The sequence below is a fragment of the Pristiophorus japonicus genome, chromosome 13, assembly GCF_044704955.1.
Source record: "Pristiophorus japonicus isolate sPriJap1 chromosome 13, sPriJap1.hap1, whole genome shotgun sequence".
In the NCBI taxonomy this organism is placed as follows: Eukaryota; Metazoa; Chordata; class Chondrichthyes; family Pristiophoridae; genus Pristiophorus; species Pristiophorus japonicus.
The window spans coordinates 52,630,628-52,655,661 of record NC_091989.1 but is presented as its reverse complement, the minus strand read 5'-3'; the positions used below and the strand labels follow the sequence as shown (position 1 = coordinate 52,655,661).

Sequence of the window (25,034 nt, the reverse complement as noted above, 5' to 3'; positions counted from 1 at the left end):
GGGGCTGCTCTGTGCCGCCGCAAAACCGGACCCAAGGATCGCTGCAGGATGCTGGAGGCTGACCACCCGGCCAAAACATCTCACCGCCACCATTGCTGCTGCTCCGGGCAAAAGACGGAGCGGAGAAAACCTGAAAATCCAGCCCCGCCTTTTAAAATCGCAGCTAGACTGGTTAAGTGAATCCAGAAAATCTTATTTTCTCAAAGGTTTGTGAGAATATGGAATGCACTGTCCCAGAAAGTTGTAGATGAAAAGTAAATTAAGGCTTTTAAAAAGGAGATAGATAGTTAGTAAGAGTATTAAGGAGATAGATAAATAACAAGGAATTTGGATTAAGATGATAAAGGTACCTTTTCTAAATGTAGCCAGTTCCTTGGGCCAAATGGCCTCCTTCTGTTGCTATAATAAACAATATTTTCACAAAACTAGCATTCTATGTGGATTTTTCCTAGATTATGCCATTTGCTTTAGTTGACTAAAGGAAATAAATGTGACTACATATTAACTCCTGTTTTCTAGCTGTGTATTGCGACTATTATAACAATCCCGATGAATGTAGCTGGCACTATCACCCATGTGGAACATTAACAACAAAAACATGCTCGGACCATTACATTGGAAAGAAATTCTCTGCAATACTTGAAGGTTTAAACTGCAATATTATTCATTTATACTTAAGATAGTATTCCTGTTTGTGTGTTTAGATAATTTGGGCTAGAAATTCATCAGCCTGTCGATAATTTGTTTTTTAACGTAATTTTTGTTACAAAATAAGAATAAAAATGTCTCCATTTTTTAATGGGGTAAATTTGGCCAAAAAATACACCTGTCGACAAAAATCTGCGTTGCTGGAGGATTCGCGTTGGAAACCGCCGTCCTTGCTAACTTTACCGGGAGGCCAATATCGGCAAAAATGCAGGGGAGAAAACACAAAATTCTTTTCCAAAATTAAAAAATCAGAAAACATTAACAATATCCTTGAGGAATCAATCACTGAAATTTTTTTTTTAAACTTCAACTTCCTTTTTTTGTAGGTTTTCCTAATTACCGATGTTTCTGAGGCTGCAACGCCTGCTTTTCTCATGCGTTGTTTTTTCACCTGAATACCGGTTCGCCAAACGACCAAATTTAAGCGGTGTGTTTTTTTACATATGTCGATCCGCTTTTTGGCGACATTTTGAAACCGTCATTCTTAACCTTTGGAGAATTTTGTGAGGTTTCTTTTAACAATAAAAAAGCTCTTTTAACACGAAAAAAATCGCATTAAAACGTGCGTTACACTGGCTAATTTCTAGCCCTTTATATTTAGTTAATAATTAGTATTTCTTTCACATGAAATCATTATGCTATTACTTTTGTTATATATATTTTACAGCTTGATAAAAATGTAAAAGGATAATTCTGCTAACTTCTATGAAACAAAATAACTTTAATTTGCCAATATTTAATGGGAGTTGACAATTTTGAGGTGCTGATTTTCATTTTGAATAACTAATTATTTATGGAAGAATCATAAATGGGAACAAAGCTTAGAATCCCATGACTTACAAATGTAATTTGACTGTAAGCATAGATAGGTTCAACAGTGACGATGTAATTCAAAAATTCTCAGCATTACACACTGCTTATTGTTATCTAATATAGGCTGTTATGCAAAGTGCCCAGTGAGTGCGCCTTATTTGGATGAAAATATAATGAAGTGCGTTACGCTACCTGATTGTACATGTTATTATAATGGAGAAATATTGCAACCTGGTGAAGTAACAAAGAATGACTGTGAAGAATGGTAAAGTATCTATAACTGCATTTTATTCTTTCACCAATCTCTGCTTCTGACGTAGAACGTTAAAGTTAGAATTGTAATTAAGAATGGGTAAATAGTGGGTTACTTTTGATTTTGCTGAATTATAACTCACATGTTGGAGCACATTATTTTACTCAGTGGAACTTTAGATCACAAGATATGGGCGAGGCAAACCATTTGACCGATTCTAGTTCATCCATAAAAAAATGAAACTAGAGTGCCCCACTCCAGCCCCCCATCACAACAGCAACTTGAAATTATATGTAAGGTTTCCAATGAACTTTGGAAAATGTGGATGGAAATGGATGCTGAGCAAGAGTTGGGGAAGAGTCAGGGGAAGCAATCAAAGGCACGATTGAAGAAGAGTTTTGTTTTCTGCTTCGTGAATCATGTTGTGTGGGTGAGCATAGGGTGAAAATAGAATTGGCATGGCTGAAATGCATATTGTGGCCAAATAGCCAACATATACTGTCAGGGCTCACAGTTGGATGATGGCCATTTGGATAAGATACTAGTTTCTGTGGAATCAAGGGGACCAAGGGAGGGGACCACATTGTAAACAGGACAAAAACAAAGAAAGATCAGGCTGTACAGTTAAGATGTGGCTTCTTCAAACTGTGATAGATATGTAACAGCCTACCTAGAGAGATGGAGGAATTTCCCAGAGCTTTTTAAAATGTAATTAGCCACATTGTTTTTCCTCTGGTCATAACCTACCCCAAGAGTTAGCGATTGGGGACAGTGAGCATTGATTGATTTGATGGTCTTTCCTGGATGCAAAGTTTTGGTGCTCCAATTTATGTGATGGATATTTCTCCCCTATGCGCAATGGGAGCTGCTGAGTTCCCAACTGCAAAAGAGAGGGAAAAGAAGCAGAGACCAATGACACTGGGGGCAGAGCAATTGTGCGCATCTGCGCCTCCTGTAAGTGCCCCCAGGGGGGCGCTAAAGGGGTGCAAAGGACTTTTCATCTGGGCGCGGTGCCACTAATGACCTGCTAAATTCCACGGGAATTTAGCAGCGGCAGTAACCGGGAGCGCCCTGCTCTGCTGCCCCGGCGATGATGTCATTACCGTGCGCAGCACCCCGATTTTGCACTGGGTGATGACAGCGACATCTTTAGGGGACATGAACACGGTGGCAGGAGGCTCACAGGGCGCTACTTAAAGGGAAGGTGTCGGTCATCTTGGAAATTAATGTCATCATTTTCCTGAACGCGAGGTCAGGGCCGTCATCTGGCAGCACGGCACCCTGCTTGAGGTCCGGGCTGGTTGCACAGCATCCCACTCCCCCTGTGGTCCAGGTAGGATCCCGCTGAGTTGGCAGTTTGGGCCTTCCCCTTTAATGAAGCGGAGAGCCCCTCCTACGCGTCAAGGCTACGGGCCCAGTGCATAGTGCTGCACCTTACTCCCTCTGCTTCCGCCCCATTAACGCCCCAGAGACGAAGTGGAGCGCATTCCTTTGCGCTCCACTTCCTCTTGGGGCCGGTAACGTCAATTTCGAGAGCAGGGCGGTTCTTCCGCACCTGGTGCAAAAAGTCCCGCCTTGTTGATGTTACCGACCCCAAACGGGGCACAACAGAATTGCCGCCCCCCCCCCACCGCCCCCGCGTCTGTCTGCACCTCCTTTACATTCCGTCTTGATTTCCAGAGCATCCAAGGTTGTGTGAAGAGTCTTCACCTAAAATAGTGCAGGCACTATGATGGCATTGAAATATGGGAAGAAAGGCCTAATGCCATTCCCGCCTCATTTCAATATAGGAACGTTGGTTGAATGTCCATATGGATGGGCACCAGAAGAGTAGCCCTTGTGCCTGGCCCCATCACATTGGAGGGCCTGAGGGGACAAGCTCAAGGAGGCCTAAAAACATGTGTTCTTCTTTCCCCACAAGGTCCCATTGAATTCTCGGGATGGAGGCCTTGTGGCTGCTGTCTTGGACAGAAGGCTGAGGGCCCCAAGACAGTGGTCAATACTGCTGCTGTCGGTCTCTTGAGGTTTAAAGCAGAGGCTGGCTTTCTGCCTCGCCAGGAGCACATCAGCACCATCCTAATAATGTCAACTCAAAATTCCAAGCAGTTCAGGTCAGGTGCAGTTTATTTTGTACCACGCGCTCTGGAGGAAAAGGAAATATCAGGTTTCTCAGTAAAGCTTTTTGTATTTGCCTACATCACCATTATCAACATTACAGAGAAAAATATCAGCAACATCTATAAGTACCCCAACGGACTACAATTTCTGGTGCCAACAGCTTTACATAATTCAATTAAAAAAAGTAAATCTAATTAAAATAATTCATTCTGTTTTTGTTAATAAGAATTAGAGCAGAATCATTCTTTCTTTTAGCCTTTTTATTGGTTTCTTAAGACACATTTCTGAAATCATTGTATAAATGCAGTATATAATCGCATATCTACTTTATGAAGCCACTGTACATTTTGATTCCATGCTGCTTGTGGGAGGAGTACATTGAAATTCTCAGGTTTCTTGGCGTGACTGTGCTTACTCTCGGAACAGTGTGGAGTGTGGGTTAGGGGGTTGAACTGAAGTCTTTTTCTCTTTTGTTTGGCAGTGAATGCAACTCCGGAAATGTTACATGTAGAAGTAAGTAAATTATTGTTTTTAGTGAACAGTTATTATGTGTTATATAGTAGATCAATACATTGTTAAATGGTGGGATCCCTAAGAATAGTTATTTACATCATATCAATACAATAGTTAGTACAACATATCAACTTAGTTTTCAAGTCAAACTTTAAAGCTTGAAATCACAGATATTTATCTGAATGCTTCATGAACAAAAGCGTCGATGGCACCTTGAGAATTTGTGATGGTGACAGAACATGAGCAACTCCAAGGTCAACTTGGAGGCGACCACTAGCATTGGCATATGATAAAAGTCTGTAAGTGCCATCTTCAGTACTTTGAATGTTTTTCTTGTTTTTCAGGAATACCAGAAGATACAACCACCAGCTCTACAACTGGTAAGTGATGACTTCTTTTACAAATACAGGTATGCTCAAGACCGTTAGAAAGTCATCATTTCACTGCTCTATCTATGTAGTCAACTCCTGCAGGAAAATAGAACAATGAATTAAAAATAGATATATATTTCCATTCAATTTGCATATTTTTATGTTTGATGTCATTATTTCATAAATCAACATCATTAGCTCTGTCTCCTCCAACATGAAAATCTGCATTTTGAATGGAAATATCTATCAGAGAGAGATTAAGGTACAGGCAGATGCAGTTATGGTAAAACACTTTAATAGACATAGATAATTAACGAGTATTGTTTCTGAGCACAGCTGGGTCTACTGCCTGCTACACAGTTAATAAGAGACATTTTATAGTACTGACACTACTCCATTTTTGGGGTCTTTCCAATCTTCTAACCATAAATTATTGCAACTTCCCCATCTCCTGTCTACTCATGTAAGTCCTAGCCTTTTATCTACAGGGCCCACCACTCAATAGGGAAGAGTTTGTGGAGGTTGACCCTGTCCAGTTGCAAACTGGTTCTTTTGGTTGCATACTTCCATCTCTTAGTGAAAAAGAAGCAGGGATAGGGACCATGACAGTATGCATAGAATTTGTTAACCTTTTGCAGGAAAGTGCCACAGTAAGAAATTACACCCATGACTTAGTCTCAGGTAAACTAGGAGGGTCAGTGGAATCAGAGCAGGTGGTTCAGAAATCACATAATGAGTTGGACAAAATATATAAATGGACAGAACAATAGCAGAATAAATTTAGAAATGACAGGCGTAAATGACTGCACATCAGAAGGAACAATGGGCAAGATGCATATTCCATGAACGATGCAGAAAAGCTCAAGATGAAGTTAAAAGAGGTCCAATTCTGGCCACTGAGACACAAAGGAAACATTCAAATGTTGCAAGCAAAGAGCCATAAGACTGATCCCTAGACGTCGAGGTCTGAGTTATGAGGAAAACATGGAGACGCTCTGGAGTCTCTGGAGCCTAATAAGGAAGTATTGCGAGATGGTTATCGAGGTTCATATGATCAGCTCTATGTCTTGAAACAAGTTGGTCTGAAAGAAGTTACAAACCTCAAATGGATAATTACATCAGGCACACAAAGCAATAGTTAGTAGTTGTAGTTAAAAGTTTTTATCATTATTTGCTCATCAGCCCGGGTGTAAAATTGGCAATGTGGATTGGCTGTCCATTATAGAAATCGCTCGATTTTCATTTCCATTGTAAATCTAGCCCTCAAAATACTGTAGAAGCTGCTGGAGTGTAGTGACTTCAAATATTTTGATATTTCTTTAAAAGAAACATCTGGTAAGTTATGGCTTCCTTCAATATATAAAAAAACTGGACTTCTGACTAATACTTTTATCATATCTTCAACCGCCAGAGCAGTGAAAGATCAAAATTTCACTCTTTTTAAACTATTTAATCCATTCCTTATTGAGGGGACCATAGTTTTGAGGACATTGTGTATTTAGATGTATCTGAAATTAATACAGCGTTTTGGCTTCAAATATTTTTGGATCGCTATAATAAACAAAATACATAATGAATGAAATAACAGCAAGAAAACAATTAACCAATGCAATTACGCATAAACACATATTGTGACACCAGTAAAGGTTTTATTGTGAAGAGCTTGCCATTAACTAGCGTAGTCCTAATTTTAAGATTATACCCTTTTTGGTCTGGATTCTGCTAGAGGAAGGAACTATCTGAAGTTGACCCATAGCTAAGTCCCCGCATCCCAGGTACAATCCTGGTAAACCATCTGAGAGGAACCAGCTACAAAGTGACACAATTCAGCATCTGTCAGGGCAGTCTGGTTCCATTTGCTTTCTAGCACCGAGACAGGTATTGGTTCTGGGGGGATGCAAGGGCACAGAGGTGCCATCATAAGAGATGGTATCTGAAATGTATTTGTTCCATGGGTTCTTTGCTTAAGAATTCATAGCAAAACATTGCAATTAAGAACTAGTTGGTTTATTAACAAAGGTTAACAATCACACTACACATTACCAGTTCATCCACTCGGCTCACAACTGCACAGCTAATCGTGGATGACCTAGATTCAACTGATTGAGGTTTTATTGAGTCTTGTGAACATCACATGACTGGCTACGCCACTCACAATGCAACAGCTCTACAAACCTGTGAGCATACTCACATGTGCATACATTACAGTATCCTTATCCATTTACATTGCATGACTGTCCCTGCTACTGGGCTGTAGCTCAGCAAACCTACTGAACTACACTCCAGCAGCTTCGACAGTAGCAGGCCAGGTGGATAAGGTGGTTAAGAAGGCATGCGGAATGTTTGCCTTTATTGGTCGAGGCATAGAATATAAGAGCAGGGAGGTTATGCTTAAATTGTATAATACTTTGGTTAGGCCACAGCTGGAGTACTGCGTGCAGTTCTGGTCGCCGTATTATAGGAAGGATGTGATTGCACTAGAGAGGATGCAGAGGAGATTTACTAGGATGCTGCCTGGTGGGACAGCAGACTCTTGGCGATCAGTGGGCTGAGTGAAGCCCCGATCCATTTGAGCCTGGGCCTACATGGCTCCAGTATTTATTAGACATGTTATTACACAGACTCCTGAGGCAGGGGAATGGGTGTGGGGGAGGGATTCAGTTAACACAGGCATTGAGGTGACCACATAAGTTATTAGTAAATTCGACCATATTATCCAACATGTTTTGCCAGTCCACTGCTTTCAGCAATGGCTACTGCACAGAAATAATTATTTTGTAGATACTGGGCCCCTGGACTCTGTATCTCCATTAGAGCGTGAGCTGCCCCTTTGGTTAGTGCTTCTCTTGACCTTTCTTGGCACTTCAAATTATTGCTGTTGACTTATGCATGGTGAATCCCATCCCAGTGCAATCCCCTCAAACTCACTGAGACATGTCGGTTGCCCTTATCCTTGGCATGGTAAGATTAACTGATGGTGCACTGTTATCATCTTGACTTTGTTTGGCGCTCGTATCCAGGTTTTCTGATGGACCAAATTAATTCAGAGAAGTGTGAGGTGATGCACTTTGGGAGGACTAATAAGGAAAGAGTATACACATTAAGCGGAAGGCCACTTAATAGTGTAGATGAACAAAGGGACCTTGGAGTGCTTGTCCACAGATCCCTGAAAGTAGCAGGCCAGGTGGATAAGGTGGTTAAGAAGGCATGCGGAATGCTTGCCTTTATTGGTCGAGGCATAGAATATAAGAGCAGGGAGGTTATGCTTAAATTGTATAATACTTTGGTTAGGCCACAGCTGGAGTACTGCGTGCAGTTCTGGTCGCCGTATTATAGGAAGGATGTGATTGCACTAGAGAGGATGCAGAGGAGATTTACTAGGATGCTTCCTGGATTGGAGAATCTTAGTTATGAGGACAGATTGGATAGGTTGCGTTTGTTCTCATTGGAACAGAGGAGATTGAGAGGAGACCTCATTGAGGTGTACAAAATATTGAGGGGCCTGGACATAGTGGATAGTAAGGGCCTATTTCCATTGGTGATGGGGTCTATTTTGAGGGGGCATAGTTTTAAGGTGGGTGGTGGAAGGTTTAGAGGGGATTTGAGGGGGGGCTTCTTTACGCAGAGGGCTGTGGGGATCTGGAACTCGCTGCCTGGAAGAGTGGTGGATGCAGAAACCCTGACCACTTTTAAGAGATGGTTGGATGGGCACTTAAAGTGCCATAACCTGCAGGGTTACGGAGCTAGAGCTGGTAATTGGGATTAGACTGGATGACCTTTTGTTGACCGACTCGGATATAATGGTAAGTACTGCAGGGAATTGAATACGGCCAGGGTAATCTCCTGGACTAGTTTCGATCGCCTGGATGGGTCAGAGAGGAATTTTTCCAGATTTTCTTCTCCCTAAATTGGCCTGGGTTTTTATCTGGGTTTTGCCTCTCTCAGGAGATCACATGGCTCCGGTTGGGGTGGAGTATAGAATGTTTCACTATAAAGGGTGTCGCAGTTGTGTGAAGCAGACTGGTTGGGCTGGGTGCTCTTTGCCTTTCCGTCATTGTTCATAGGTTTATATATAACCTTCAAGGCTGCTGACCAAGGGCCGTGCGGCTCTGTCAGCCGGCGTGGACACGATGGGCCGAAATGGCCTCCTTCTGCATTGTAAATTTCTATGTTTCTATGTTAAAGCAGAGAGGGATTCAGGGCTAGGCTGTAGTATCAATGGTAAGCAGTTGCCAGATCACTGGTAGTGATATGCCATACCAGGCTATCAAGCTCAGAATGTGTGTGTGACTGAAACAGTTAAGCAGAAAGGGAAGATGCCCTCTGTTGCCCCCAGGGGCCAAAATTGTATATCGCCCCGTTTGGGAGTGGTAACCTTTGTGAGGCTGGACATTCTGTGCCCAGCACAGACGTCCTGCCCCAGAAGCGAAATTGGGTTTACCGTTCCCCCGAGAGGAAGTGGAGCATGTTACGGAGAAATCTCCCTTTCTCCCGAACGGATCCACTGAAATAATGGATCGACGCTCTCGATTGATGTCAGACCCAGAGATAGGTGCGAAACGATTTTATTCTGGCATATGCAGGGGAAGGTCTGTTCTTCGTTGCCCAAGATAGAATCTTCAAAATTCCAACGGTCTCACTGATCTTTGTACAGATTTTAGTGGGCCAGCCTATAACGAATCTTTTGAAGTGACAGTGATCAAGAACGCTACCCGTGGCAATAACACAAATGTCGCTACAATTTGAAATGACAATTTAATTGCCACAAATAACACAGACGTAAGACAGAGACAAATAACGGAATTTGTTACCGCATTTGGTTCAGTTAAAGAAAACATTCAATTCACAGAGCACAGAAACATTTGTTAACATGAAAGATGGGAATTTAGTTAGTTCTGTCACATCACAGAAACATTTGTTAACCCTTATCAGATTGCTTGCTGTGTGGCCTCTATCCTTTTGGCTTCTTTGAATGTGTGATCTCTGCCTCTCGGAATGTGTTTGTTTCTACAGGTTTGACTTTATTGGCCTTCTCAACCATTCTTTAAAAGTTAAACACACTATGTTCTACGTATTCCTTCAAAATCTAAAATTCATTTTCCTATCATTTATAAGCGAGTTTACATACAATCTATCGATAATTCCTTACACTACTACAATCCCCCCTATGGCCCTTGGCTATACACAAGTAGCCCATACCGTTGAGATTTGTTGAAGAACACCCTCCGATTTTCCTTGATTAGTGGCCATCTAGCCTGGAGTACCATCACGTGTCTCTCCAAACCTCAAAAAGTGCGCCCCTTGTCCATTCTCTGTTCATAAAGATTTTCCTGCCCCGAGGTTGACCTAGCCTTAATTGCCCTTACTAATCGTCGCGTCTTCCGTTTTCTTGCTGCAGCACATTGCAAACACAACAAATATAGCACAATCAGTAATTGAATCACGATAAGTACATGAGATATTGTCCTTATTCAAGGATGAATTTGAATGTTTAGTCCCCAGTTCCAGAGGTCATCCCACCATGTGGTGAGCTTAATGTCCTCGATATCCTTCCGAATGTCCTGTTTGTTCTGCCTGAGTGTAGTAGACTCTTGGCAACTGTTTCTCACAGTTTGACGAGATGTTCTAGTAACGGGGGCCCCTCATATCCAAACATTTTCACGTGCTTGGCGAGCTCCTCCATTATGTCTCCTGACACCTGTTTCGATGTTGACTCTCGTCGATGTATATCCACTACTTCCTCCTTTCTGATTCTAACAGGTATTTCCAGAACAAAGCAAAATATAGCAGTGAGGATCTGGCATTCCTGCTGATTGTACTTAAAGGATTTCTGATTCGTTGTTATATAGTATTCTCCGTTGATTACATACGCAACGTGTGTCTTTCCCTATTGCGCATCCACGGTTTCCATGGTACAATTTACATGCGTACTGGTAATACTAAATCCGCAAGCCGCCTCAGGATCATAACTAATTTTATGAGGGCATGTCGTGATGCCCTGATGAGTAACACATCCTTCCAATTTTGTTCCTAACACATCCTTCCAATTTTGTTCCTATCAAACTGTCTCCGTACGTTACAGCACATGGTAACATCTCGTGATAAGCTGTATACAAACCTTCTCTAATAATCCCTATGTTTTGTACATCATGCACTTCCTTTGGGCTAGCTCCTTCCATAATTACCGGAATGGCCAGTACAAATCCTATTAGTCCCCCTGTATCATTATTACATTCCAATTGTGTGGGATATACGTGTATCATTCCCCTGAGTTGGCATCCTTGTATTTCCTTTGAATGCATGGTCAAATTGACCAATTGGTCATTGCTGATCCACAGGGGAACCTCCCCTCTGTGGATCTGTGCCAAATTTTCCCTTGTCTGTTCTACTACCCAGGTCCCGATCGTACTGCAGACATCATTCTTACTTTGTCTGAGGATTTGTTGTACCAATCTTCGGTAAAACTGCTGCGTTCTTTTAGAACACTATTCAGGGAGTTCCAGATTAGTCAAATTCAACACAATGGGTCCCAACTCATGGTGTACATTATCATATAATATTTCTTCATGTTTTATTAACACGAGTTTTAAACTTAGTCGTTGTCTTAGTCAGGAGATCTGCATTGTCAGGGCAATCAGATGTTTCTCGCTTTGGCATTCCAGGGTCACACTCTTCCTGGCTTGTTCCTTACTGCTGCTTGGTATCATATGTCATTATAACTGGAGCAGATGTCTCTGAGCATGTTACATATTCTGTTTTCTTACTATTTCTCTGCCATTCTATCCCAATACTTCTATGTCTCTTGGTACAGTTTCTTATGGTCGTCTCTTGCCGTTTTGTTTGGCTACTTTATGTGTTAATGGACGTATTATCATAATATATATCTCATAGCTCATTCGCTCCTTGTGCCAGCATCAATGTGTAGTTCCCTTGTGGGTTAACGCAGTCCGAGCAGCCCGAAGCTGAATTCCTTTTATGCCGTCTCATTGGTGTGGTCTAGGTTTGCATTTCACCCGGATTTGACTGGTCTGTGCTGTCTGCGGGTGACTACTACCCATCGTGCTGAAGGTCACTTCGCTGCCATCCTTGTTCCACCTCACCACAATGGATTCCCCATTGGTGTGGAGGAAGAGGCTGTGAGACCGATCTTTCCTTGAATATAGGGTTATTTGGCCTTCACATGTCAGCCGAAGTCCCGTATCAGCTGGCACGGATATGGTAGTATCAATGATACAACTCCCAACATCGGGGGTAGAGTATACCTCCAAACTGGTATCCATGCTACCCCAGAGAATCCCGATCACCAATGTTATCATTAACTGCATTTTATACTTGCACCAGCTCTAACTCCTGCCAGTGACTGATGCCTCTCCAAAGTCATCTTTCTAACCAGACCTTCCAAAACAGCACAATTATTACAGCTACCATTATGGTCCCCACTACTGACCATATAGTTCCGTCAATTCGTTCATTTTCCCAGTCCTGGTGTCTTATATAGTACTCCTCAGTTTCGTCATATGGAAGGATAACAGGATTGCCACTCATCTGTAAGAAAAGATAATCCGTTCGTCACCGGTTAATTATTTGTACAGTTTTAGCTGTGTCCAATGCTTCCATGTGTTGGTCCATTAGTTCAGTCTTGTAGACTCGTTTAGGGAGGAAATGGTTGAAAAGTTAAAGACATCTGAATCTGCAGTTAGTTTTTTCAACAACGTTTGCGGAAAGAGCAATAAACAGCCTTATGGAGGATCTCGAGAGGAATACTATCAGTATGTTTGTCGCAATGTAGTGGTTTTGATTATTTTTCTTGCTCTACTGAAGGAATCACAACAACAGTGAAAGCAACGACAACCGGATCCATTACTGGCTCCACACCGGGTGAGTGATGGCTTCTTTCGATATCCAGTAGCAAGACGGGTAACGTAAGTCATCTTATTTCAAAAATTTCCAGACAGTGGGGTCTCTGCTTACTCAATAATGTTTACGTAACTTGGTTGTAATATTTTAATTTCTTTTATCCTTTAACTGGAGAAGAAATAAAGCGACCTAGTTAGTCACTAGCAAATAGAAATTCCCATTACTTGCACTTCAGTATCCATAAAATAGCGCATTGTTGAAACTCTCTCAATACTGCAACATTTCAAGTTTGTGTGTAGTAATTGTGAATATTTTTCTTTTTCTTCTGAAGTGACAACTACAACAAAAGGGACAACAACCACACCTAATATTGCTGGCAGTACTACAACGGGTAAGTGATGTCTTCTTTCACTATACACCAGCAAGTCTGTTCACACCAGTGTGCTTTTCCCCAATTCAGCTTTCAGACAATGCCACTCCATTAGTTCAGTCTTGTAGACCTTTCATTTAGAGGGAAAATGATTAAATATTTAAAGACCTTTGAATCTGCAGTTCGTTATTTCTCAACAATGTTTGCAGCAAGAGCAATAAAATAGTCTTATGGAGAAACTCTAGAGGAATACTGTCAGTATTTTTGTCGTAATGTAGTGGTTTTGATTATTTTTCTTGCTCTACAGAAGGAATCACAACAACAGTGAAAGCAACTACAACCGGGTCCACCACTAGCTCCACACCGGGTGAGTGATGGCTTCTTTCAATATCCAGTAGCAAGACCAGTGACACAAGTTATCTTGTTGCAACAACTTCCTGACATTGGAGCCTCTGCTTACTCACTAACGATTATTTAACTTGTTTGTAATATTTTACTGTCTTTTGAATGAAACGTACAATTTATATTTCATGGTGACAGGGATATTCTGCATACTTTCAAATTCCAATACAATCATTATCAAATCTTGTCAAAGGATGCTTGCTGACACGTTGTGGCCGCTAACATTCTTTCTGATCTTTTGTCCAGTAACTTGAAAGATTTGTTTTGAAACATAACCAATTCTGCAAATGCTGCTTTCACGGCCTTGTGTTTATGTTTGCACTTCAGTATTTGAAGTAAGGAGACCTAGTTATTAACTGTAGTCAATAATTTCCTCATTCATTATCTCCATTTCCCATTAAAAAAATCGAGCAGTGGAACTCTATTAACATGGCTGGATTTGCAGTCGGAGTGCAGCCGTTTTAAATATATATTTTTTCTTCAGAAGTGACGACTACAACAAAAGGGACAACAACCACATCTAATATTGCTGGCACCACTACAACGGGTCAGTGATGTTTTCTTTCAATATACACTAGCAAGTCTAGTCACACCAGTGTGCTTTTCTCAAATTCAGCTTTCAGACAATGTCAGTTCATTAGTTCAGTCTTGTAGACAATTTCTTCAGGGGGGAAATGGTTGAAAATTTAAAAACACCTGAATCTACGTAAATTTTTTTTCAACATCAGTTTTCCAGAAAGTGTAATTAAATAGTCTCATGAGGGACTTCTACAAAGATACAATAGGCATTTACATTGTATTGAAGTGGTTTTGATAACTTTTGTTATTCTTCAGAAGGAATCTCTCCATCAGTGAAAGCAACTACAGCCGGCTCTGCTACTGGCTCCACACTGGGTGAGTGATGGCTTCTTTCAATATCCAGTAGCAAGACCAGTGGCACAAGTTATCTTGTTTTAACAATTCCCAGACACTGGAGTTTCTGCTTACTCACGAATGATTACTTTACTTGTTTCCAGTATATTGCTGTGTTTTGAATGAAACGCACAATTTACATTTCATGTTGACAAGGATACTCTGCATACTTTCAAATTCCAATGCAATCATTATCAAATCTTGTCAAAGGATGTTCGCTGACAGGTTGTGGCTGCTATTATTCTTTCTGATCTTCTTTTGTCCAGTAACTTGAAAGATTTATTTTGAAACATAACCAATTATGCAAATGCTGCTTTCATGGCCTTGTGCTTATGTTTGCACTTCAGTATTTGAAGTAAGGAGACCTAGTTATGATCTGTAGTCAATAATTTCCTCATTTATCATCTCAGTTCCCCATAAAAATAATCTAGCAGTGAAACTCTATTAGCACTGTCGCCTTTGCAGTCGGTGTGCAGCCATTTTAAATGTATATTTTGTCTTCAGAAGTGACGACTACAACAAGAGTGCCAACAACCACAACTCTGTCTACTGGCAGTTCTACAACGGGTAAGTGAAGCTTTCTTTCACTATACACCAACAAGTCTGTTCACACCAGTGTGCTTTTCTCTAATTCAGCTTTTAGACAATGTCAGTCCATTAGTTCAGTCCTCTCGACCTTTTCTTCAGGTGGGAAATGGGTTGAAAATTTAAAAACATCTGAACATTGGAACGAAGAATAAAAGAGCTCCAGTGATAGGGGATTCTATAGTTAGGGGAATAGCAAGGCGTTTCTGCGGCCGTAAACGTGACTCCAGAATGGTATGGTGCCTCCCTGGTGCCAGGATCAAGATGTCACAGAGCGGATGCAGGGTATTCTGGCGCGGGGTGGGGGCAGCGGGGAAGTGGGAGGGGGAGAGGGTAAGCAGCTAGAGGCATGGTCTATATCGGGACCAATGACATAGGCAGAAATCAGGGAGCTAAGAAGAAAATTAAAAGGTAGGATTTCAAAGGAAGTAACCTCTGGGTGACTACCGGTGCCACGTGCTAATGAGTGCAATAGAAGAATAGAGAGGATGAACACATGGCTTAAGAGTTGGTGTCGGAGGGAGGGCTTTAAATTCTTGAGGCATTGGGACCGCTTCTGGGGCAAATGGGACCTGTACAAACCAGACAGGCTGCACCTCAATCGCGCCGGGACCAATATCCTCGCGGGGACTTTTGCTCGTGCTGTTGGGGAGAGTTTAAATTAGCTTGGCAGGGGGATGGGAACCTGAGAACAAATTCAGTAGGGAAGGAAGTAAATCAGAAATTAGAATTTAGAAAGCGAATCTGTAAGACAGAGGAAACAAGCGTTAGTAAGTAGTAATCAAGGAGGTCTTCCTGTGCTAAATGATATATACTTTAATGCAAGGAGTATAGCGAATAAGGCGGATGAGCTAAGAGCACAGGTAGGTACTTGGGAATATGACATTATAGCCATGACAGAAACATGGCTGAAAGAGGGGCAGGTTTGGCAGATCAATATTCTTGGTTACAGGATTTTCAGTCAAGACTGAAAGGGGTTAAAAAGGGGCAAGGGGGAGGGGTCGCAGTATTGATTAAAGAAACTATTACAATGATGAGGAGGGATGATATGTTAGAGGGATAATCAAATGAGGCCATATGGGTCGAATTGAAAAATAATAAAGGGGCAATCACATTGCTGGGCGTGTATTATAGACCCCCAAACAGTGGGAGGGAGATAGAGGAGCAAACATGTCGGAATATTGCTGTGAAATCCAAAAACCATAGGGTAGTAATAGTAGAGGATTTTAACTCTCCTAATATTGATTGGGATAAATATAGTGTGAAGGATATAGAGGTTGCGGAATTCTTAAAATGCATTCAAGAGAACTTCTTTCACGATACACCAGCAAGTCTGTTCACACCAGTGTGCTTTTCCTCAATTCAGCTTTCAGACAATGCCAGTCCATTAGTTCAGTCTTGTAGATCTTTCATTTGGAGGGAAATGGTTGAATATTTAAAGACTTCTGAATCTGTAGTTCGTTTTTTCAATGTTTGCCGCAAGAGCAATAAAATAGTCTTATGGAGGAACTCCAGAGGAATAATGTTGGTATTTTTGTTGTAATATTATTTACATCAGTAGTTGCATTACCACAGTAGTCCATTAGGTGGAGCAGTAATCCACTAGCGGGAGCTCTGTTGTACTTCTACCTCCTTAATGAAGAAGTAATCATAAAATAATCATTATAAATAACTTGCATGGTATACACAACAAAAAGATATGGACTTATTTTTCCACATTTACAAATCAAACTTAATCACTGGTTTTCTATTTCGAAGAGTATACCTTCGCTCTTGAGCAGAACCGTCCAAACTTGTTGTCGAATTTAGTCTCGTTCTAAGCTGCACCTGAGGAGAGTTTTTCTCCAGGGCAGCCCTTGATCTACATTTTGACTTGCTACAACTTCAGACTCAGAATTAAATTCTGACTTTCTCTTGGACTTGTTTCTAGTACATCTGATGTAGCATTTGCTACTGGTACTCTACTTATAACAAAATGATCTGACTCATCAGAAATAATCGAATCATTCCAACTTTCAACTCCTTCCGCATCTGTAGTTAAAATATGACCATTATGATAAGTAATTAGAAAATTTGCCAATTTGTGATCCAACGACAACTGCCGTTTCCTTGGATTTGGATCCAACATTTGCTTGATGAATGCACGTTTTACAATTTGTACTGTGCGTTCTGCTGCCCCATTTGAAGCAGGTTGGTATGGCAGAATTTTGGTATGTTTCACTCCGTTTCTGCTCATGAACTGCAAATTGTCTGAACAAAATTGCAGCCCATTATCAGACACAATTTCTTCTGGGAGGCCATATAAAGAATAAAATCTTGGCAAATTGTTTCATGTTTTACGTTATTTTACATATCAAAAATACCTCTACCCACTTTGAATGACTATTCATCACAATGAACAATTGTTGTCCTTCTAGCTCAGCAGAATCTACATACAACCTTTGCCACACCCGGGGAGATCATTTCCATGTCTGTAATAATACTGTTGGTGGTTTCTTGCTCACCAATTGACATGTTGTACACTGACTAATGATGTATTCTGTATCTTTATCTAAACCTGGCCACCATAAATATCTGTGTGCAAAACTCTTGGTCAAGCACGTTCCCAGGAGCTGGTCAAGAAGATCTCCTAACAATTTGGGCCTGAACTTATTTGGGATAACTACTCTTGCACCCCACATGATACAATCTTTATCCACTGATAATTCATTTCTACGAACGAAGTATGGCTGAATAACTGGTTTGGTAGACATTTGCGATGTAATCATACACCTTTGATATAACTGGGTCATGTTTGGTAGCTCGACCAATCTCTTCAGCTGCGACTGGCAGCTCATCAATGTGTGAAAAATAGAACACTTCTTCCCTGTTGGCTGTAACTTGTGATGGGGATGGTAACCTTGACATAGCATCAGCATTACTTAGATCTACCTTGGAGATAATGTTCTCAGTTTCTAATCTTTTGAGTTCTTGCTCAACTTTCTCCTTGACTGCATATGGTACGGGACGTGGCTTGCAGTAAACTGGTCTAGCGTCCTTCTGTTCTCTGACACTGGCCTGGAGGTTTTGGGTGGACTGCCTGTTTCGTGGAACACCTTCGAATACTGCTTGATGACGTCATCTTTCGATGCAAATTTCGATTCCACACAAAAAATCTCGATCCAACCAATTTCTACCTACCAAAGCAGGCTTGTCTCTTGCCACTACTGTGAGAGGCAAGCTCTGAAACTGATCTTTGTATTTCACCGGAACGGTGATATGTCCTACAACAGGAATTTTCTCTCCTGAGTAGCCTCACAGCTCTATCTTCGATTTCTCTAGTGGAAAATCAGGTAACTTGTCAAAATATAGCAATTCCGGTCCTACGCTCACGGATGCACCAGTGTCTATTTCCATTGATATCCCGGTTCCTGCAACGTCTACTTGCATGACAATACGTCGCGAATTATTGTTAGATACCCTTGTGCACCTAATGACGTGTATCTCCAGAACCACCTCGTCCTGTTACTCGTCTTCAATGCTATGTAGTGTCTCGTGATATTTACTTCTCGCATTGAAAGTCGGTCTGCTCTTCAGTCGACATGCCTTTGCAAGGTGTCCTGTTTTCTTGCAGAAGAAAAACTCTGCCTTCACTTATGGACAGTTTTGAGAAATGTGTTGTCCCAGGCATCGATAGCATAACTTCAATGTACTGTTACCATGGCCAGTTGCTGAGGCCTTGGGGCCCAACTGCCTTTTACTTTCTGACGAAGGGTTATCGACCCGAAACGTTAACTCTGTTTCTCTCCACAGATACTGACTGACCCGCTGAGATTTCCAGCATTTTCTGTTTTTATTTCAGATTCCAGCATCTGCAATATTTTGCTTTTGCCTTTTACTTATAACCTGTAGGCGATTCATCTCAGTTGTCTGACGACTGGAAATGGTGCAAAATTCTCGGAAGTGCCATATACATCGACATAGCTGTCTGACAAGCTAAATCAAGTCAAGTTGTGGGTTGTCAACAACTTTCTTCTGATTGCTTCATTTTTCATCCCACAAAGCGGTCATGCAATGCTTGGTTCTGAAATTTTCCAAAATGCCAGTGAATGGCATTGTAGCTTTTTTAAAGCTACAATGTACTCATTGATACCCTCATCAATAAATTGATCTCATTTTCCAAAACGATAACTTCCAGCAATTTCCAGGGGCTCAGGATTGTAGTGCTGTTCTAATCTCCATCACTGGCATGTCCTTTGGCTTGACCAGAACAGTACATTTTTCAGAGTTTCATACACCTCATGGCCTTCTTCATCAAGAAAATAGCCAGTTTCCGTTCTAAAATAGCCCGGTTATGGTTTTCATCAGCAGGGACTTTGACGATACTATTCGCGGTTGAAAACATTTCTAGCTGCTCCACATACGCTCCGAAAGTCTCTCGGTCATGATGGAACTCACCCAATGCCCTATTATTCACATAGGCGCAGCCATCTGGACTCTGGCAATGTCAACAGTTCAGCCAACTATGCTTGTAATTTACCTTGGATTTTTAGCTGTTCTGCAAAACAAAGAACCTCTCAAAGTCTCTCTGTTGGTTGGCAGGACATGTGACCTTGCTACATGATCCTTTTATTGTATTTACATCAGTAGTTGCATTACTACAGTAGTCCACTAGGTGGAACAGTAGTCCACTGGGGTGGGGGGGGGGGAGTCTCAATTACTGCCAGTCCCTCAGTTCAATCCTGCAGACCTGTTGCCCAATCCTTTGGAATGGAATTAATTGAAAAGTTCAGTACATCTCAATCTGCAAGCAATAGCACTTTCACAAGAATGACAAAACCACTTTTGTGTCAATCTCGCCCTGAAGAGCAGTTATGCTTATACAGTTTTATCTATAAAATTCCTCTCTGCCGCCATCTCTGTCTCATTTAGTCTCCACTTATTCTCACATTCAACTTTTTTATGATATTTTTTCAAGCAGCTACTCAAATGCACAATTTGCACGTCACGATGATGCTCATGGGCTGCATACTTCTAATTTCTAATCGAATAATTTACAAATATTGTCAAAAATTGTTCCCTTGACATTTTGTGGTTGCTAATATTGTGCCTATTCCTGTTTTAGTCCAGTTGTATGAAAGACTTCTTTTCGAACACTCTGCAACTGCTGCCTTGCTGCTCTCATATTTATGTTTCATAGTTTTGGTTGGATCATGACGGTCTAATATGTTCTCCTCCTTTTCTGTTACAGAGGTTGTCTGCCATGGCGAATGGTCCCGCTGGTTTAATGAACATACACCTTCCAGTGACAGCCCAGGAGATTATGAATTACTAGACCCCCGAAACAATAAACACTGTTCTTCCCCTTTTGATCAAATTACTATCATTCACTGTCAATTCGTTGATGAACCTGAGAGGCCAATAAGCGACTCACCAGACAATGTGACGTGCGACAAAGACACGGGTCTCACCTGCATAGTCTCAGAAAATGATTTGCAGGAGTCCAAGTTTTGTTATGACTACCAAATTCGAGTTTGCTGCGAGAAACAAACAGCAATGACCACAACAACCAGCAGTACAAATATGGTTTCTGGTAAATGAGAAACTTGTGTCCAAATTAATAATGTATTCCGTATGTTAAATCAAAGCTGACTAATTACATCAAGCAGTCAAAGGTGTAAGGATAAATAGTTAATAGCTGTAGTTAAACATGTCTTGATCATTCGTGCCTCAGTATCAATAAATGACCTTCACTCCGTCATAAAGTCAGAAGTGGGGATGTTCGCTGATGATTGCAGTGATCAGTGCCATTCGCAACTCCTCAGATAATGAAGCAGTCCGTGTCCGCATGCAAAAAGACCTGGACAACATTCAGACTTGGGCTGATAAGTGGCAAGTAACATTTGCATCACACAAGTACCAAGCAATGACCATCTCCAACAAGAGACAATCTAACCACTGTACTTTGACATTCAACGGCATTACCATCGCCGAATCCCCCAATACCAATATCCTGGGTCAGCCACATAAATACCGTGGCTACAGGAGCAGGTCAGAGGCTGGGTATTCTGTGGTGAGTGACTCATTTCTTAACTCCCCGAAGCCTTTCCACCATCTAAAAGGCATAAATCAGGATAGTGATGGAATACTCTCCACTTGCCTGGATGAGTGCAGCTCCAATAACACTCAAGAAGCTCGTAACCATCCAGGACAAAACAGCCCACTTAATTGGCAGCCCATTCATTACCTTAAACATTCACTCCCTCCACCACCAGTGCAACGTGTCTGCAGTGTGTACCATCTACAAGATGCACTGCAGCAACTCACCAAGGCTTCTTCAGCAGCACCTCCCAAACCCGTGATTTAAATCGTAGAAGGATAAGGGCACAATGCGCATGGGAACACCGTCACCACCAAGTTCCCTTTCAAGTCACAAACCACCCTGACTTGGAAATATATCGCCATTCCTTCATCATCGTATGGTCAAAATCCTGGAACTCCCTCCCTAACAGCACTGTGGGAGTACCTTGACCACACAGACTGCAGTGGTTTTAGGCTCACACCACCTTCTCAAGGGCAAGTAGGTATGTGCAATAAATGCTGGCATTGCCAATGATGCCAACATCCCATCAACGAATAACAAACAACAAAATACTGGTGAAATTCTCAATACTGCTGGATTAATGTTGGAGTGCAGTGTTTGAATGTTTTTCTTTTTCTTCCGAAGTGACGACTACAACAAAAGGGACAACAACCACACCTAATATTGCTGACACTACTACAACGGGTAAGTGAAGTCTTCTTTCAATATACGCTGTAATGTCCTGTCCCCTTAGTACAGATTCACACGAGGCATGTAGTAAAGTCAAGGCCACTCTGGACCTGCACCTTTATTTCACAGCTCTGGAATGCTGCACTTGCCTGAGACCTGTCCTTATATACCTGTCTCTTACAAGTGCACCCCTGGTGGTAAGATATGCTGGTGGTTTCAGGTCATATCTTATTGCAGTCATGTATAGCATGTTAGGATACAGTTATATATAATAATGTAAGATACATGACATCACCCTCTCCCAAGGTCTTATTGTATGTAACAGAACCTACCAGGGAGCAAGCTATCTTAGATCTGGTCCTGTGTAATGAGACAGGAAAAATAAACGATCTCCTAGTAAAAGATCCTCTCGGAATGAGTGATCACAGTATGGTTGAATTTGTAATACAGATTGAGGGTGAGGAAGTTGTGTCAGAAACGAGTGTACTATGCTTAAACAAAGGGGACTACAGTGGGATGAAGGCAGAGTTGGCTAAAGTAGACTGGAAACACAGACTAAACGGTGGCACAATTGAGGAACAGTGGAGGACTTTTAAGGAGCTCTTTCATAGTGCGCAACAAAAATATATTCCAGTGAAAAAGAAGGGCGGGAAGAGAAGGGATAACCAGCTGTGGATAACCAAGGAAATAAAGGAGAGTATCAAATCAAAGACCAATGCGTATAAGGTGGCCAAGGTTAGTGGGAAACTAGAGGATTGGGAAAATTTTAAACAACAGCAAATAATGACGAAAAAAGCAATAAAGAAAGGAAAGATAGATTACAAAGGTAAACTTGCGCAAAACATAAAAACAGATAGTAAAAGCTTTTACAGATATATAAAACGGAAAAGAGTGACTAAAGTAAATGTTGGTCCCTTAGAAGATGAGAAGGGGGATTTAATAATGGGAAATGTGGAAATGGCTGAGACCTTAAACAATTATTTTGCTTCGGCCTTCACAGTGGAAGACACAAAAACCATGCCAAAAATTACTGGTCACAGGAATGTGGGAAGGGAGGACCTTGAGACAATCACTATCACTAGGAGGGTTAGTGCTGGACAGGCTAATGGGACTCAAGGTAGACAAGTCCCCTGGTCCTGATGAAATGCATCCCAGGGTATTAAAAGAGGTGACGGAAGTTATAGCAGATGCATTCGTTATAATCTATCAAAATTCTCTGGACTCTGGGGAGGTACCAGCGGATTGGAAAGCAGCTAATGTAACGCCTCTGTTTAAAAATGGGGGCAGACAAAAGGCAGGTAACTATAGGCCGGTGAGTTTAACATTTGTAGTGGGGAAAATGCTTGAAACTATCATTAAGGAAGAAATAGCGGGACATCGAGATAGGAATAGTGCAATCAAACAGGTGCAGCATGGATTCATGAAGGGGAAATCATGTTTAACTAATTTACTGGAATTCTTTGAGGAAATAACGAGCATGGTGGATAGACGTGTACCGATGGATGTGGTGTATTTAGATTTCCAAAAGGCATTCGATAAGGTGCCACATAAAAGGTTACTGCAGAAGATAGAGGTACGCGGAGTCAGAGGAAATGTATTAGCATGGATAGAGAATTGGCTGGCAAACAGAAAGCAGAGAGTCGGGATAAATGGGTCCTTTTCGGGTTGGAAATCAGTGGTTAGTGGTGTGCCACAGGGATCGGTGCTGGGACCACAACTGTTTACAATATACATAGATGACCTGGAAGAGGGGACAGAGTGTAGTGTAACAAAATTTGCAGATGACACAAAGATTAGTGGGAAAGCGGGTTGTGTAGAGGACACAGAGAGGCTGCAAAGTGATTTGGATAGGTTAAGTGAATGGGCTAAGGTTTGGCAGATGGAATACAATGTTGGAAAGTGTGAGGTCATCCACCTTGGGAAAAAAAACAGGAAAAGGGAATATTATTTGAATGGGGAGAAATTACAACATGCTGTGGTGCAGAGGGACCTGGGGGTCCTTGTGCATGAATCCCAAAAGGTTAGTTTGCAGGTGCAGCAAGTAATCAGGAATGGAATGTTGGCCTTCATTGTGAGAGGGATGGAGTACAAAAGCAGGGAGGTCCTACTGCAACTGTATAGCGTATTGGTAAGGCCGCACCTGGAGTACTCCGTGCAGTTTTGGTCACCTTACTTAAGGAAGGATATACTGGCTTTGGAGGGGGTACAGAGATGATTCACCAGGCTGATTCCGGAGATGAGGGTAGATTGAGTAGACTGGGTCTTTACTCGTTGCAGTTTGGAAGGATGAGGGGTGATCTTATAGAAACATTTAAAATCATGAAAGGGACAGACAAGATAGAGGCAGAGAGGTTGTTTCCACTGGTAGGGGAGACTAGAACTAGGGGTCACAGCCTCAAAGTACGGGGGAGCCAATTTAAAACCGAGTTGAGAAGGAATTTCTTCTCCCAGAGGGTTGTGAATCTGTGGAATTCTCTGCCCAAGGAAGCAGTTGAGGCTAGCTCATTGAATGTATTCAAGTCACAGATAGATCGATTTTTAACCAATAAGGGAATTAAGGGTTATGGGGAGAGGGCGGGTAAGTGGAGCTGAGTCCACGGCCAGATCAGCCATGATCTTATTGAATGGCGGAGCAGGCTCAAGGGGCTAGATGGCCTACTCCTGTTCCTAATTCTTATGTTCTTATGTTCTTATGTTGTCTTTATAGGTTCAGTCTCTCAGGTGGTCTACGCTCTCGCGTGGAGCGTCTGAGTTGTGGTTCAGTTGTTTGCCTTGGTGTCTGTTTTTCTTTGGGTGTGGTTGCTGGTACCTCGCCTGGGCTGTCTGTTTCGATTGGTATGATTGTTGTTGCCTCACCTGGGCTTTCTGTTGGGATTGCCCTTTCCTCAGGTTGTTCCCTCTGTCTGTCCACCAGGTGTGGTGCGAGTTCCACATTGTAGTCTGCCTCTGGTTCCACAGTCTTGTTGGTAAATCTGCTTTTGACTTGATCCACATGCCTCTGGCAGGTTTTGCCATTGTGCATTTGTACTACCAGTAGCCTGTTACCTTCCTTGCCCGTTACTGTCCCTGCAAGCCATTTGGGACCCCTGCCATAGTTTAGTACAAACACTTTGTCCCCTATCTCATTCCATCTCCCCCTCGAATTTCTGTCATGGTACTCAGTCAGCTTATGGCGCTTTGCCTCAACAATTTTGTGCATGGCTGGGAGGATTAATGAGAGCCTTGTTTTTAAAGTCCTTTTCATCAACAGTTGCGTGGGTGGGATCCCAGTCAGTGAGTGCGGACGAGATCTGTATGCCAGCAGCAGTCGCGACAGGCGCTGGTGAAGCACGGACCATTGTCACTGACCAATATGTCAGGGATTCCGTGCGTTGCAAACAT

At 42.0% G+C, this 25,034-nt stretch overlaps 1 protein-coding gene across 1 annotated transcript in view; it reads left to right on the top strand.

The window, feature by feature from the left end:
* Positions 1-25,034, top strand: part of LOC139278095 (mucin-2-like) — an 85,435-nt gene that overhangs the window by 42,396 nt on the left and 18,005 nt on the right. The window contains exons 25-36 of the mRNA XM_070896753.1: positions 520-645; positions 1,645-1,786; positions 4,374-4,405; positions 4,750-4,785; positions 12,598-12,654; positions 12,965-13,024; positions 13,311-13,370; positions 13,890-13,952; positions 14,240-14,299; positions 14,822-14,884; positions 20,133-20,474; positions 21,609-21,668. Of these exons, the coding sequence (XP_070752854.1) occupies positions 520-645; positions 1,645-1,786; positions 4,374-4,405; positions 4,750-4,785; positions 12,598-12,654; positions 12,965-13,024; positions 13,311-13,370; positions 13,890-13,952; positions 14,240-14,299; positions 14,822-14,884; positions 20,133-20,474; positions 21,609-21,668 (1,101 nt within the window). The remainder of the gene's footprint in view (positions 1-519; positions 646-1,644; positions 1,787-4,373; positions 4,406-4,749; positions 4,786-12,597; positions 12,655-12,964; positions 13,025-13,310; positions 13,371-13,889; positions 13,953-14,239; positions 14,300-14,821; positions 14,885-20,132; positions 20,475-21,608; positions 21,669-25,034) is intronic.